The sequence below is a fragment of the Ranitomeya variabilis genome, chromosome 4, assembly GCF_051348905.1.
Source record: "Ranitomeya variabilis isolate aRanVar5 chromosome 4, aRanVar5.hap1, whole genome shotgun sequence".
In the NCBI taxonomy this organism is placed as follows: domain Eukaryota; kingdom Metazoa; phylum Chordata; class Amphibia; order Anura; family Dendrobatidae; genus Ranitomeya; species Ranitomeya variabilis.
Window position 1 is genome coordinate 684,726,666 of NC_135235.1, and position 16,778 is coordinate 684,743,443.

Genomic DNA, 16,778 nt, shown 5'->3' on the forward strand with positions numbered 1-16,778 from the left:
CTCCAGGAGACACTCACGCCATAAATTAAGTGGGTTCATCTCACGATAGTAATGCCAAATACATGGATGCTAGATATGGTTTGGGCACACTGCAAGGCTCAGAAGCGAAAGGGAGATTTGACTTTGGGAGAGCAGATGTTGCTGGATTGGTTTATGGAAGCCATATTACTTTTCAAGAGCCTTTCAGCCTCTAATAATGTGGAAACTTATTTTTCCATTGACAGATCAGAGTGGGGAATTATTTTTTTGTGGGATGAGTAGAAGTTTTTATTGGTATTATTTTTGCCTACATAACAATGTATGTTTTTTTATTGCATGTTTAGGTTTCTAATACACTGGGAACTCTCATTGTCTATGGGATTAATTCAATATTTTTACATAACTTGCCATTTTTACTAATTGTTTAACTATAAATGTTAAATTGTCATAATGTCATAAAATTCAAAGACTTTTTATTCAAAAATCGTAATTTATTTTATTCTTTGCAGATAACTGTACCAGGACATCAAAGGGACAGCTTACATCCTCAATTTTTAAATCAGATGATCTTGAAATTCTACAGGATATTACTGAAGTGAATTCCATTACTCCAGATTTATCATCCCTTCACAGCAAAGATTTGTCATCTGATTCTTTGAAACAGGTCCCGTCTTTTGATTCCTTAACAACTACTAAGGAAAATCAAAGTCGCAAAATAAGCAATAAAAAGCAAAATGCTCCTAAAGCGAGGAAGCCATTTTCACGTTCAGAACATGGAAATCGTTTTCACCTTGAAAAGTTTTTTGTTAAACCTAAAAAAAAAAATCGCACAGTGGAGAATAGATTTTCTTGTTCCAAGTGTGAGAAATGTTTTAACCAGAAATCAGATCTTGTTAGACACCAGATAAATCACACAAGGGAGAAGTCATTTACATGTTCAGAATGTGGGAAATGTTTTAACCGGAAATCACATCTTGTTATACACCAAAGAACTCACACAGGGGAGAAGCCTTTTTCCTGTTCAGAATGTGGGAAATATTTTACACACAGATCAAACTTGGTTAAGCACCAGAGAAATCACACAGGGGAGAAGCCTTTTTCCTGTTCAGAATGCAGGAAATGTTTTAAACACAAAGGGAATCTTGTTATACACCAGAGAATTCACACAGGGGAGAAGCCTTTTTCTTGTTCAGAATGTGAGAAATGTTTTTACCATAAATCAGATTTGGTTAGGCACCAGAGAAGTCACACAGGGGAGAAGCCTTTTTCCTGTTCAGAATGTGGGAAATGTTTTTATCAGCAATGGAACCTTGCTATACACCAAAGAACTCACACAGGAAATAAACCTTTTTCTTGTTCAGAATGTGGGAAATGTTTTAACCGGAAATCACATCTTGTTATACACCAAAGAACTCACACAGGGAATAAGCCTTTTTCCTGTTCAGAATGTGGCAAATGTTTTAACCAGAAATCAGATTTGGTTAACCACCACAGAACTCACACAGGGGAAAAGCCTTTTTCCTGTTCAGAATGTGGGAAATATTTTACACAGAAATCAAATTACGTTAAGCACCAGAGAATTCACACAGGGGAAAAGCCTTTTTCCTGTTCAGAATGTGGGAAATGTTTTAACCAGAAATCAGATTTGGGTAAGCACCAGAGAACCCACACAGGGGAAAAGCCTTTTTCATGTTCAGAATGTGGGAAATGCTTTAACCTGAAGGCGCATCTTGATAGCCACAAAAAAACCCACACAAGGGAAAAGCCTTTTTCATGTTCAGAATGTGGGAAATGTTTTTTGAATAAATCACAGCTTCTTAGTCACCATCGAACTCACACAGGGAAGAAGCTTTTTTCATGTGCAGATTGTGGAAAATGTTTTAACCAGAAATCAGATTTGGGTAAGCACCAGAGAATTCACACAGGGGAGAAGCCTTTTTCATGTTTAGAATGTGGGAAATGTTTTAACCAGAAATCGCATCTTAAAAGCCACCAGAGAATACACACTGTATAGAAGCCTTTTCCTGTTCAGAATGTGAAAAATGTTTTGCTAAAAAATCATCTCCTCGTAGTCGCCAGAGCAGTCACTCAGGGAAGAAACCTTTTTCATGTTCAGAATGTTGGAAATGTTTTAACTGAAAATTGTATTTTCTTAAAGGGGTTTTCCACTACTTGGACAACCACGTCATTCCTCTTGTTGGCTCTCATTAAAATGAAAATCTTTGTCTTTGGAGTAGAATGGCACCAGGATATTTTCTTTCCCCAGTCAATCATGTGCTGTTATATGCTGCTATTCCTCTCACTTGCGGATTGCCAACAGTCACTGGATTGAGGTGCTCTGCCTATTACACAGTGATAATCTCATTTTCCATATAAAGAAATAGAACAGAAGGCGGCACTCACCAGTTTGCTGTGATGAACGTCTTTAATGTGTCTTTAATCCATATTACAGGTTATTTTAGACACATTCCAGGTGATAGCGAGGGAGCGGGGAGTGCAGGTGGACGACGGCCGTTTCGTGCAGTCAGCATTTGTACGGGTTCATGTGAGGTTAAGATGATGTCATTTCCTTTATAAAGGCTATATGCACATCAGAAACAGATAACTGACAAAAAATATTACACAAATATCATGCCAGTATTATCTTACTCATATGCTTGCTGCAACCTGACGAATTTTATAAAAATACGGCCATATCTAGCTTATCGTTTAAGCCAAGCGGTCCCTGGGCATTTGCTTTTATAATCCATTTCCCTTCCTCTCTCAAGAGGAGCTTGTTGTGATTACCTCCTTGAGGTGGAAATTTAACTATTTCAAGACCTGCAAATTGCAGACATTCAGGATTGCCTTTATGCTTTTCCTGCATGTGCTCTATGAGCCGCATGCAGCCTTTACCTGATACAATGGAATTGTAGTGTTCTCGAAATCTTGTTATTAAGGGGCGTATAGTTTTCCCAATATAAAAGTAATTGCAGGGACAAAAAAATCACATAGACCACAAATCTACTTTTACATGATATAAAATCACGGACATTATGAGTTATACCTCCAATTCTCAATGGATTATCCGATCTGTGTAGATGACAGAATCTGCAGTTTTTACATTTGAAATTTCCTTTAGGTAGATCTTTAGTTAACCAATTGTTTTGTGTTGGTAATAACCTATTATGTACTAATAGATCTCCCAGATTTTTAGTTCATTTATATGCAAATTGTGGGTTGAGTGTGGTTAGTTTTGCTAAATCCTTATCGCTTTGGAGAATATGCCAGTTTTTTCTGACCGCCGCATAAATTGCTCGGTCACTAGGGCTGTGGGTAAAGGTGAAGGTAAATTTACCAATATCGCTATCACTTCTTAAAGTATTCTTTGCGTTATGCTTTTTCAGAAGCTCTGTCTGTGTAAGTCCTGCTGCCCGATTTTCTGCCTGCTCCAGTATTTGTACTGGATAGCCTCTATTAATAAAGCGTTTTTTAAGTTCTATAATTTGATCTTTATATACTTCATTATCATTGTTAATTTTTCTAAGCCTGAACATTTGGCTATGTGGGATGGCTTTTTTCGTATGGATCGGGTGGGCGCTGTCATAATGTAAAAGGTTATTTGTAGCAGTTGGCTTTCTGAACACTTTAGTATTTATTTTTCCTTCTACAACTTCAACCTTTACATCTAAGAACTCTAATATGAATTTTTACCGAAACAAGAGGTGAAACGCATGTTTTCTTCGTTGTTAGTGTTTAAAAACGATACAAAGCGGTCGAAGTCTTGTTCTGTTCCGTCCCGTATAATGAAAATATCGTCTGCGAAATGCAGATAGGTACTGTATGTATAAATTTTAGATAAGGATTTTCCATGCTTGTGATATATATTTTTCCTCAAAAGCAGCGAGGAAAAGATTTGCAAAGACGCATGCTACGGGCGTACCCATCGCGGTGCCCGTTTTTTGTGCGTACCATTTATCTATGAATTTAAAAGCATTATGGGATAGAACAAAAGCAAGACTCTCGACTATAAAGGAAATGAAGGTTTGATCTTTTCCGGTGTTTTGTAAAATTCTTTCTATTGCGTTGATTCCCCGCATTTGTGGAATTCTTGTATAAAGATTTACGACGTCTATAGAGGCTAATGAGAAATTAGTCTGCCATTCTACCCCTTTCAAGGCTCGTAGAAAATTTCCGCTGTCTTTTATGAATGCAGGTATTTTTTTCAAAAGCGGTTTCAATAACCAATCTAAAAATTGAGACAAGGGCTCTGTTATGGAATTGATCCCCGATATAATCGGGCGGCCCGGAGGTTTATCTGCACACTTGTGTATCTTGGGGATACTATACCAGTGAGGGATATTTGGGTATTCTGGTATGAGTTTTTCAGCCCTATTCTTTTTTAAAATACCTTTCTCCACATATTTATTTAAAAATGTTCTTAATTTTTCCTTATATTTATTTGTTGGATTATTTTCGAGGAGTTGGTATGTTTCTGTATCATTTAATTGCGATAATCCCTCACTGATATAGTAACTCCTATCCAAGATAACTAAGTTACCACCCTTGTCAGACCTTCTAATTACAACATTGTCCCAAGTTTGCATTTCATGCAGAGCTTTTATTTCTCCAGTTGTAAGAGTTTTTGCTGGTTTTGGGTAGATGATTGCTTCTATATCTTTCAAAACAGCGTTATGGAAAACGTCAATTACATTGCCCGATGAAGTCGGGAGCATGAAATTTGATTGAACACCTCCTCTGAATGGTTCAACAAAATTCATAGGAATTTCTCCCTGTATTGATGGTTCGATGTCTTCATTTATACTCAAGAGAAGAAAAACCTCTTCAATGTCATGTACAGTTATATGAAAAAGTTTGGGCACCCCTATTAATCTTAAGCTTAATGTTTTATAAAAATGGTTTATTTTGCAACAGCTATTTCAGTTTCATATATCTAATAACTGTTGGACACAGTAATGTTTCTGCCTTGAAATGAGGTTTATTGTACTATCAGAAAATGTGCAATCTGCATTCAAACAAAATTTGACAGGTGCATAAGTATGGGCACCCTTATCATTTTCTTGTTTTAAATACTCCTACCTACTTTTTACTGACTTACTAAAGCACTTTTTTTGGTTTTGTAACCTCATTGAGTTTTGAACTTCATAGCTAGGTGTATGCAATCTTGAGAAAAGCTACTTAAAGTGGCCACTTGCAAGTTGTTCTCCTGTTTGAATCTCCTCTGAAGAGTGGCATCATGGGCTCCTCAAAACAACTGTCAAATGATCTGAAAACAAAGATTATTCAACATAGTTGTTCAGGGGAAGGATACAAAAAGCTGTCTCAGAGATTTAACCTGTCAATTTCCACTGTGAGGAACATAGTAAGGAAATGGAAGAACACAGGTACAGTTCTTGTTAAGGCCAGAAGTGGCAGGCCAAGAAAAACATCAGAAAGGCAGAGAAGAAGAATGGTGAGATCAGTCAAGGACAATCCTCAGACCACCTCCAGAGAGCTGCAGCATCAACTTGCTGCAGATGGTGTCACTGTGCATCGGTCAACTATACAACGCACTGTGTTTTTTTGCCGCCATGCATAACGCCTTTTTGTAGTACCAAACAACTCAATCTTGGTTTCATGAGTCCACAGGACCTTCTTCCAAAAAGAAATTGGCTTCTCCAAATGTGCTTTTGCATACCTCAGCCGACTCTGTTTGTGACGTGCTTGCAGAAAAGGCTTCTTTCGCATCACTCTCCCATACAGCTTCTCCTTGTGCAAAGTGTGTTGTGCATTGACCGATGCACAGTGACACCATCTGCAGCAAGTTGATGCTGCAGCTCTCTGGAGGAGAGTGCCGCCTTCTGTTGTATTTCTTTATATGGAAAATTAAAATAAAAACACTCAAACTAAGCTCCCATGCTGATGCCACTCCAACAGTGTTGGGACTCACGTCCCCGGGGCTCACATGAGGTTCTTGCATTAAACGAGCCCTGAGCTCAGTCACTTCCAGCTTCATTATCCCCGCCTTCTGATGTATTGAACATCAACTGGAAGCCAGGGCTGCTGTGGCTGCTCTCAGACTAACTCTTATTGTTTGATTTGTCCAAAGGAGGGGACAGAGATACCAGCACAGGGCTCGCATTATTTTACAACCTCACATGAGCCCCGGGTATGTAAGTGCTGACACCGCTGTATGGGAGGTGAGTATAAATGTTTTTATTTTAACTGGACCAAACCTGAGAAATAAGAAGGGTTTGAGCAAGTTGTGGACAACCCCTTTAAATATCAAAAATCCCACACAGAGAGAAGTCATTATCATACCTAGATTGTTAAAAAAATGATTTACTGGAAAATTGTATTTTGTTGACAATCAAAAATAACTTGGACAGGAAGAAACTATATATGTTATTGACAATTTGTACAAACAGATATAACACACAGTTCTATAACTAAATGAAAAAGGGAAATTATTTTAGAACTTACCATATTTTTTGGTCTATAAGACACACTTTTAGCAAAAAAGAATAGACTGGAAGCAGATCCTGTGACAGCGGAGAGCACTGAAACAGTGTCCTTTCTTATCACTGAGAGAACTGCTAAATCCTCCAGCCCCACACTTATCTAACTGATTGGTGCAGAGCAGGACAGGAAGGTACCCAGACCTCCACAGATGCTGCATGTCATGAGTGAGCAGCTGAAGAACTTTCCACCTGACTAGCTCAAGGAATTTTCAGATCATGTAATCAATCACATGATATGGAAGGGACCACAAAATGGGGTAATCTTTATATAGTGGGGATGATAAGTATTCTATGCACGGCGAATTTTGCAAGATTTTCCCCCCTACAAAGAATGGAGAGGTTTGTAATTTATTGTAGGTACACTTCAACTGTGAGACATAGAATCTAAACCTAAAAAAACAGTAAATCACATTGTAATTAGAGATGGGAAAACACATGCTCGGGTCCGGCGGTTTCAGCCGAACAGTTACAAAAAGTAAGGGTTCGGGTATCAGAACAGAACATCCAGTGTTTGCCATGCTGTCATGTGCATGGCAGCATGGCAAACACTTGCTTCTGATCGGCGGTGAAGTCATCCGCGCTGGTAAGAGAGCCGTGGTTCCCACACTGTCAAAAGACAGCGTGGTGCGCAGCTGTAATCGGAGGTATAAACTTCACCTCAGGTCACTGGTGTCAGCTGATGGGACTACTGCTCCCATCAGCTGACGCTTGCTGCCACTAATAACAGTGAGAGCAGGAGTGTCTAATGGGAGTATTCATCAGCCGGCTCCTGCACTGTAAATAAACAATTGAAATAAAAAAATGGCATGGGTTCATCCGTATTTTTGATAACCAGCCAGGAACATCTGATAGCTAGGGGCTACAATCCTCAGCTGTCAGCTTCAACAAGGCTGGCTATCAAGAATAGAGGGATCCCTATACCGTTTGTTTTAATTATTTAAATAAATATTTAAAAAAACAGTGTAAGGTCCCCCCCATTTTTGACAACCAGCCTTGCTAAAGCAGACAGCAGGGGGCTGGTATTCTCAGGCTGGTAAGGGGCCATGTATCTTGGCCCCCTAGCCTAAAAATATTAGATGCACCAATTCTGGTGCTCTGCCTGGCTCTTCCCACTTGCCCTGTAGCGGTGGCACGTGGGTTTCATATTTTTGATGTTGTCACCTTTGTATTTTCCTGTGACATCAAGCCCACGGATTAGTAAAGGAGAGGCGTCTATAAAGATACCTCTCCATTGCGAATTCTATAGTTGTATGGTAGATAAACACCCAGCCAGAATAAAGTCCTTTATTAGAAATAAAACAACACCCTTTTACTTTTTTATTTAAAAATGACCAACACATTTCTACTCGCCTAACGCCTAAGTCCACTGAATCCCTCATCTCCTGTAAGAAAACAAAAAGCAATATCCCTCACCTGTCCATTGTTCTGTCCCACAAAATAATCCACGTCTGGGGATAAACAGTTTTCAACATGGACGGTGCCAATATGCGACCGTCCAGGCTGAGAAACACAGATGAATTATCTGCTGCGAGCCCAACCTCAGTGACTAGCAGTGACTTCATCAAGGTTACCTCCGGTCACTGAGGCTGCATTCCCAGCTGGGCTGAACTGCGGTGACCTCGGTGAGATCCCCGCTAGCACCGTGAGAAAGTTTCATAGTGCAGAGGCGAGTTCACCGCAGTGAAATTCTCCCGGTGAACTGCAGTGAACTCGCCTCTGCACCGTGAGACTTTCTCGTGGTGCTAGTGAGGATCTCACCGAGGTCACCGCAGTTCGGCCCGGCTGGGAACGCAGCTTCAGTGACCGGAAGTAAGATCGATGACGTCACCACTAGGCACTGAGGCTGTGCTTGTCACATCTTGGCACTGTCCAGGTAGAAAACTGTTTATCCCCCAGACGTGTATTATGCCTTGGGACAGAATGACGGACAGGTGAGGGATATTGTTGTTTTTTTATTTTTGTGTTCTGGGAGAAAAGGGATTCAGTGGAATTAGGCATTAGATGAGCATAACTGTTAATAAAATGTCACTGGACAATACAAAGGTGACATAAACCCCTCAAATATGAACCCCACTTGCCACCGCTACAGGGCAAGTGGGAAGAGCTGGGAAAAGCACCAGAATTGGCACATCTAATAGATGCATTTTTTCTGGGTGGCTGCAAGCTTCTATTTGTAGGCTGCTTACCAGCCAAAGGGTATGTGCACACGTTGCGGAATGTTGTGTGGATTTTTCCTCACTGATTTTGGTAAATCCGCAAGAAATCCACACTGCGGATTTACTGCAGAATTACCACGGTTTTTGTGCGGATTCCACCTGCAGTTTTACACCTTCTGATTCCTATTGAGTAGCAGGTGTAAACCGCTGCGGAATCCGCACAAAGAATTGACATGCTGCGGAATAAAAAACGCAGCTTTCCTTCACGTTTTTTTTCCACAGCCTGTGCACTGCGTACTCATGGAAAACTGCTGCGAATCCGCAGCTGCCAATCCGCTGCTGATTTTGCTGTGGATCCGCAGCGGATTGGCCGCTGCGGATTCGCAGCAGTTTTCCATGAGTTTACAGTACCATGTAAACCTATGGAAAACAAAATCCGCAGTGCACATGCTGTGAAAAAAAACGTGCGGAAACGCTGCGTTGTTGTGTGCACATACCCAAAGAATACCAGCCCCTGGCTGTCTGCGTTAGCAAGGCTGGTTGTCAAAAATGGTGGGGACCCCTCTTTTCTTGATAACTGTCCTTGCTGAAGCTGACAGCTGAGGATTGCAGTCCCCAGCTGTGAGTTTTGCCTGGCTGATTAGCACAAATACAGGGGAACCCACGCTGTTTTTTTTTTTGTTTTTTTTAAATTTATTATTATTTACAGCTCAGGAGTCGGCTGTTGAATACTCCCATCAGCCGATCCTGCTTTCACTATTATTTTTTCTATCAGATATTTTTTTTTATTGAACGTAAGAACATTAGAAATAGATATCACATATCAATACTCATTTTTCATTTTTGTTAGTAAATTACCCCTCCCCACCCCCGTGGAGACCATTCCAGGAGCAGACAACATCTCGACCATAGTTAACAATAAGAAATATTGGTTCAGTTTGTCGTAAATTTAACTCTACATTCCTGTATACTGGTGCAACATTAATAAGTCTTGTCCAACAGATCCAGCTTGTTTCTCTTGGTGTAAATACTTTTTTCCAGCTGAATTATATGGTCTTTTTGAGCAATAAATTCACATTTGGACGTAGGCTTCTCTCTAACCCAATATTTTGCAATCAATTTCCTTGCAATAAACAATATTCTTGCGATTGCAGTTTTGGTCGTATTGTCAGTTATTTCCTCTACATACCCCAGTATACATACCAGTGTATTCTGTTGTGAATTTACCTTTTGGCTCCCTCTAGTGGCTACTAGTGTTTTTACTCTGGGTATGTCTATCATCCCTTGTATGCTCACCTGGGTCGTTAGGTCAGGGGTGTTGCTATATTAGCTCCCTGGACCTTCAGTTCAATGCCTGGCAACGTTGATATCAGAGCTAATCTGTAGTGCTCTTGTCTACTGATCCTGGTTCCTGCTTGATTAAGCTAAGTCTGCTTTCTTGCTTTTTGCTATAGTTTTTGTTTGCATTTTTGTCCAGCTTGTACATAATCTGTATCCTATCCTTGCTGGAAGCTCTAGGGAGGCTGGAGTTCTCCCCCCGGGCCGTTAGACGGTTCGGGGGTTCTTGAATCTCCAGTGTGGATTTTTGTAGGGTTTTAGTTGACCATATAAGTTTTCTTACTACATTCTGCTATTAGTGAGTGGGCCTCTCTTTGCTAAACCTAGTTCATCTCTGTGTTTGTCATTTCCTCTTACCTCACCATTATTATTATTTGTGGGGGGCTTGTATCCAACTTTTGGGGTCTATTCTCTGGAGGCAAGAGAGGTCTTTGTTTTCCTCTTCTAGGGGTAGTTAGTCCTCCGGCTGGCGCGAGGCATCTAGCGACCAACGTAGGCATGTTCCCCGGCTACTTCTAGTGTTGGCGTTAGGAGTAGATATATGGTCAACCCAGTTACCACTGCCCTATGAGCTGGATTTTTGTACTTCGCAGACTTGCTGATATCTCTGAGACCCTCGCCATTGGGGTCATAACAGTTTGCCAGGCCAGTATTAAATGTTAAATGCATTGCAGAAGCGGGATTATAAGAAAGAAAGTTCTGAGTTTTTTTTTCTCTCTTTCATTTTTTTTTCTTTTCCCCTTTACCTCTGAGTGGCTTGTGATTGCTGCAGACATGAATGTCCAGACCTTGATTACAAGTGTGGACCAGCTTGCTGCTCGTGTGCAGGGCATACAAGATTATGTTACCAGAAATCCTATGTCAGAACCTAAGATACCGATTCCTGAACTGTTTTCCGGAGACCGATTTAAGTTTAGAAATTTCAGGAATAATTGTAAATTGTTTTTGTCCCTGAGACCCTGTTCCTCTGGAGACTCCGCTCAGCAAGTGAAAATTGTTATTTCTTTTTTACGGGGCGACCCTCAGGATTGGGCTTTCTCGCTGGCGCCAGGAGATCCGGCATTGGCTGATATTGATGCGTTTTTTCTGGCGCTCGGTTTGCTTTATGAGGAACCCAATCTTGAGATTCAGGCAGAAAAAGCCTTGCTGGCTATGTCTCAGGGCCAGGACGAGGCTGAAGTGTATTGCCAAAAATTTCGGAAATGGTCCGTGCTGACCCAGTGGAACGAGTGTGCATTGGCTGCAAATTTTAGAAATGGTCTTTCTGAAGCCATTAAGAATGTGATGGTGGGTTTTCCCATTCCCACAGGTCTGAATGATTCTATGGCCCTGGCTATTCAAATCGACCGGCGTTTGCGGGAGCGCAAAACCGCAAATTCCCTCATGGTGTTGTCTGAACAGGCACCTGAATTAATGCAATGTGATAGAATCCTGACTAGAAATGAGCGGAAAATTCATAGACGCCAGAATGGCTTGTGTTACTACTGTGGTGATTCTACACATGTTATCTCAGCATGCTCTAAACGTCTTACTAAGGTTGTTAGTCCGGTCGTCATTGGTAATTTGCAACCTAAATTTATTCTATCTGTAACTTTGATTTGCTCACTGTCATCGTATCCTGTCATGGCGTTTGTGGACTCAGGTGCGGCCCTGAGCCTTATGGATCTGTCATTTGCCAAGCGCTGCGGATTTGTTCTTGAGCCATTGGAAAATCCTATCCCTCTTAGGGGTATTGATTCTACGCCATTGGCAAAAAAATAAACCGCAGTTTTGGACACAGGTTACCATGTGCATGACTCCCGAACATCGGGAGGTAATACGTTTTCTTGTTCTGCATAAAATGCATGATTTGGTTGTTTTGGGTTTGCCATGGTTACAGACCCATAATCCAGTCTTGGACTGGAAGGCTATGTCAGTGTCAAGTTGGGGCTGCCATGGAATTCATGGAGATTCCCTGTCCTTGTCTATTGCTTCTTCTACGCCTTCGGAAGTTCCGGCGTATTTGTCTGATTATCAGGATGTCTTCAGCGAGTCTAAGTCCAGTGCACTGCCTCCTCATAGGGAATGTGACTGTGCAATAGATTTGATCCCTGGCAGTAAGTTTCCTAAGGGGAGACTGTTTAATCTGTCGGTACCTGAACATACCGCGATGCGTTCATATATAAAGGAGTCTCTTGAGAAGGGGCATATCCGTCCTTCTTCTTCCCCTCTTGGTGCGGGATTCTTTTTTGTGGCCAAAAAGGACGGATCTTTGAGGCCTTGTATTGACTATCGGCTTTTAAATAAGATCACTGTCAAATTTCAGTATCCTTTGCCGTTGTTGTCAGATTTGTTTGCCCGGATTAAAGGTGCCAAGTGGTTCACCCAGATAGACCTTCGTGGTGCGTACAACCTTGTGCGCATTAGGCAGGGCGATGAATGGAAAACCGCATTCAATACGCCCGAAGGTCATTTTGAGTACTTGGTGATGCCATTTGGGCTCTCTAATGCACCTTCAGTTTTTCAGTCCTTCATGCATGACATTTTCCGGAAGTATCTGGATAAATTTTTGATTGTTTATCTGGATGATATTCTGGTTTTTTCTGATGATTGGGACTCGCATGTGGAGCAGGTCAGGATGGTTTTTGAGATTTTGCGTGAAAATTCTTTGTTTGTAAAAGGCTCAAAGTGTCTCTTTGGTGTACAGAAGGTTCCCTTTTTGGGGTTCATTTTTTCCCCTTCTGCTGTGGAGATGGATCCAGTCAAGGTCCGAGCTATTCATGATTGGACTCAACCCTCGTCAGTTAAGAGTCTTCAGAAGTTCTTGGGTTTTGCTAACTTCTACCGTCGTTTTATCGCAAATTTCTCTAGCGTTGTTAAACCCCTGACGGATATGACCAAGAAAGGCTCTGATGTAGCTAACTGGGCTCCTGCTGCCGTGGAGGCTTTCCAGGAGTTGAAACGCCGGTTTACTTCGGCGCCTGTTTTGTGCCAGCCTGATATCTCACTTCCCTTGCAGGTTGAGGTGGATGCTTCGGAGATTGGGGCAGGGGCCGTTTTGTCGCAGAGAGGCCATGGTTGCTCTACTATGAGACCTTGTGCCTTTTTCTCTAGGAAGTTTTCGCCGGCAGAGCGAAATTATGATGTGGGCAATCGGGAGTTATTGGCCATGAAGTGGGCATTTGAGGAGTGGCGTCATTGGCTCGAGGGTGCTAAGCATCGGGTGGTGGTCTTGACTGATCACAAAAATTTGATGTATCTCGAGTCTGCTAAACGCCTGAATCCTAGACAGGCCCGCTGGTCATTGTTTTTCTCCCGTTTTGACTTTGTGGTCTCGTATTTACCAGGTTCTAAGAATGTGAAGGCCGATGCTCTGTCTAGGAGCTTTGTGCCTGATGCTCCTGGAGTCGCTGAACCTGAGGGTATTCTTAAGGAAGGAGTTATCTTGTCAGCGATTTCTCCAGATCTGCGACGTGTGTTGCAGAGATTTCAGGCTGGTAGGCCTGACTCTTGTCCACCTGACAGATTGTTTGTGCCTGCTAAATGGACCAGCAGAGTCATTTCCGAGGTTCATTCCTCAGTGTTGGCAGGGCACCCGGGAATTTTTGGCACCAGAGATCTGGTGGCCAGGTCCTTTTGGTGGCCTTCCTTGTCAAGGGATGTGCGGTCATTTGTGCAGTCCTGCGGTACTTGTGCTCGAGCTAAGCCTTGCTGTTCTCGTGCCAGCGGGTTGCTCTTGCCCTTGCCTGTCCCGAAGAGACCTTGGACACACATCTCTATGGATTTCATTTCGGATCTCCCGGTGTCTAAAGGCATGTCTGTCATCTGGGTGATATGTGATCGTTTCTCCAAGATGGTCCATCTGGTTCCTTTGCCTAAGCTGCCTTCCTCTGCTGATCTGGTTCCTGTGTTCTTCCAGAACGTGGTTCGTTTGCACGGCATTCCTGAGAATATTGTGTCGGACAGGATCCCAGTTTGTTTCCAGGTTCTGGCGATCCTTTTGTGGTAGGATGGGCATTGATTTGTCGTTTTCGTCCGCTTTTCATCCACAGACTAACGGACAAACGGAACGAACTAATCAGACTCTGGAGGCGTATTTGAGGTGTTTTGTCTCTTCTGATCAGGATGATTGGGTGACCTTCTTGCCGTTGGCTGAATTTGCCGTTAATAATCGGGCTAGTTACGCTACTTTGGTTTCGCCATTTTTCTGCAACTCCGGTTTCCATCCTCGTTTTTCCTCGGGACATGTGGAGCCTTCTGACTGTCCTGGAGTGGATTCTGTGGTGGATAGGTTGCAGCGGATCTGGAATCATGTGGTGGACAACTTGAAGTTGTCACAGGAGAAGGCTCAGCGTTTTGCCAATCGCCGCCGCGGTGTGGGTCCCCGACTTCGTGTTGGGGATTTGGTATGGCTGTCTTCTCGATTTGTTCCTATGAAGGTCTCCTCTCCCAAATTTAAGCCTCGATTCATTGGTCCTTACAAGATATTGGAGATCCTTAATCCTGTATCCTTTCGCCTGGATCTTCTGGTGTCGTTTGCCATTCACAACGTATTTCATAGGTCCTTGTTGCGGCGGTACGTTGTGCCTGTGGTTCCTTCTGCTGAGCCTCCTGCTCCGGTGTTGGTTGAGGGCGAGTTGGAGTACGTGGTGGAGAAGATCTTGGATTCTCGTCTCTCCAGGCGGAGGCTTCAGTACCTGGTCAAGTGGAAGGGCTATGGTCAGGAGGATAATTCCTGGGTGGTCGCCTCTGATGTGCATGCGGCCGATTTAGTTCGCGCCTTTCACGCCGCTCGTCCTGATCGCCCTGGTGGTCTTGGTGAGGGTTCGGTGACCCCTCACTAAGGGGGGGGTACTGTTGTGAATTTACCTTTTGGCTCCCTCTAGTGGCTACTAGTGTTTTTACTCTGGGTATGTCTATCATCCCTTGTATGCTCACCTGGGTCGTTAGGTCAGGGGTGTTGCTATATTAGCTCCCTGGACCTTCAGTTCAATGCCTGGCAACGTTGATATCAGAGCTAATCTGTAGTGCTCTTGTCTACTGATCCTGGTTCCTGCTTGATTAAGCTGTCTGCTTTCTTGCTTTTTGCTACAGTTTTTGTTTGCATTTTTGTCCAGCTTGTACATAATCTGTATCCTATCCTTGCTGGAAGCTCTAGGGAGGCTGGAGTTCTCCCCCCGGGCCGTTAGACGGTTCGGGGGTTCTTGAATCTCCAGTGTGGATTTTTGTAGGGTTTTAGTTGACCATATAAGTTTTCTTACTACATTCTGCTATTAGTGAGTGGGCCTCTCTTTGCTAAACCTAGTTCATCTCTGTGTTTGTCATTTCCTCTTACCTCACCGTTATTATTTGTGGGGGGCTTGTATCCAACTTTTGGGGTCTATTCTCTGGAGGCAAGAGAGGTCTTTGTTTTCCTCTTCTAGGGGTAGTTAGTCCTCCGGCTGGCGCGAGACATCTAGCGACCAACGTAGGCATGTTCCCCGGCTACTTCTAGTGTTGGCGTTAGGAGTAGATATATGGTCAACCCAGTTACCACTGCCCTATGAGCTGGATTTTTGTACTTCGCAGACTTGCTGATATCTCTGAGACCCTCGCCATTGGGGTCATAACAGTATCCCTAGGGACTACACACCCATAAACCACTCCAATACGGTTCAGCACTACAATCCAGAAGGCTGACAGTCTGGGACAATGCCAAAGCATATGTAATATGCCTGCCTGAGATTGTGAACACCTTAGGCAGTCAGAGTTAGACCTTAGCCCAGCCTTGAATAACATATCAGGGGTTCTATACACCCTATGGATCACATACAATTGTGACAGCCTCCCAGGTTCACTCATGGATATCTTGGGTACGTATTCTAGAATAGATTCCCAACTATCATCATTTATCGACCCCAAATCTATCTCCCACGTCCTTTTAGCTTTAATAGGGTGATCTCCCAAGAAAGCGTGTAACAGGTCACTATATACTTCCGATATTTGTTCCCCTCGTTCCACTATTTTTTAGCACAAAATCTAACGTGAGATCTGTTTGTATCTCTATGGGCCCTCTTCTACATTGAGACTGAAACGCGTGTTGAACCCTTCTATAGTGATAAAGATTTAACCGTAGGAACTGAAATTCTTCTTGCAACATTTCGCATGATTTATGCTTTCCTCTATGAATCAATTGACCTGTCAACCTAATTCCCACCTCCTTCCACTCACCAAAACCCTTCATATGGCTAAACGCCTGGAAATGACTGTTATCCCAGATAGGTGAAAACCTGGTGAAACCCGTTACCCCCCTAATCTGTTTAATCTTCTGTCTTACCTTATGGATAAGACTAATAGGATGGTACTGTGATCCCATTTTCTTTGAAAAGTCCCATCTCTAGACCCATACACAACGGCAAGGTCTTAATCAGAAACCTCAAACTAATAGGTATCTGCCCCTGCCCTGACATCTCCAATCTTTGAGGTTCTGACATTGTGCCGATAGGAAATATATCCAGGAATTAGGGAGTGCAAAACCCCCTCCTCATTCGGTCTCTGCAGTATTTCCTTTTTGCATCTCGGACTCTTCCCACCCCACACTCATTCACCAAATAATGATTTTATCCTGCGAAACCTACACTTTGGAAACCAAATAGGATAGGTGAATTATGTAACACATATAATAACTGCGGCATCACAATCATCTTGGTCTGTCTCTCTCTTCAGTATTAGTTTAGGTAATTCAACCTCCCCCAGAAACCTGTTCACCTCCCCTTCTACCTACTGTACCTTCGAGGAGCATAACTGTTATGGTTTCCAATGGCAAGGAAACATCAGAAGCATAGAA

At 42.7% G+C, this 16,778-nt stretch overlaps 1 protein-coding gene across 2 annotated transcripts in view; it reads left to right on the forward strand.

Annotated features, from left to right (window-relative positions):
* The window catches only part of LOC143767590 (uncharacterized), a 65,441-nt gene that overhangs the window by 21,864 nt on the left and 26,799 nt on the right, over window positions 1-16,778 (forward strand). The window contains exon 7 of one of the 2 annotated variants that reach the window (XM_077256004.1): window positions 489-643. In XM_077256004.1, coding sequence (XP_077112119.1) covers window positions 489-643 — 155 coding nt within the window. Of the gene's footprint in view, window positions 1-488; window positions 1,966-16,778 lie in introns of both variants that reach the window. The other variant, XM_077256005.1, reaches the window with a different exon arrangement.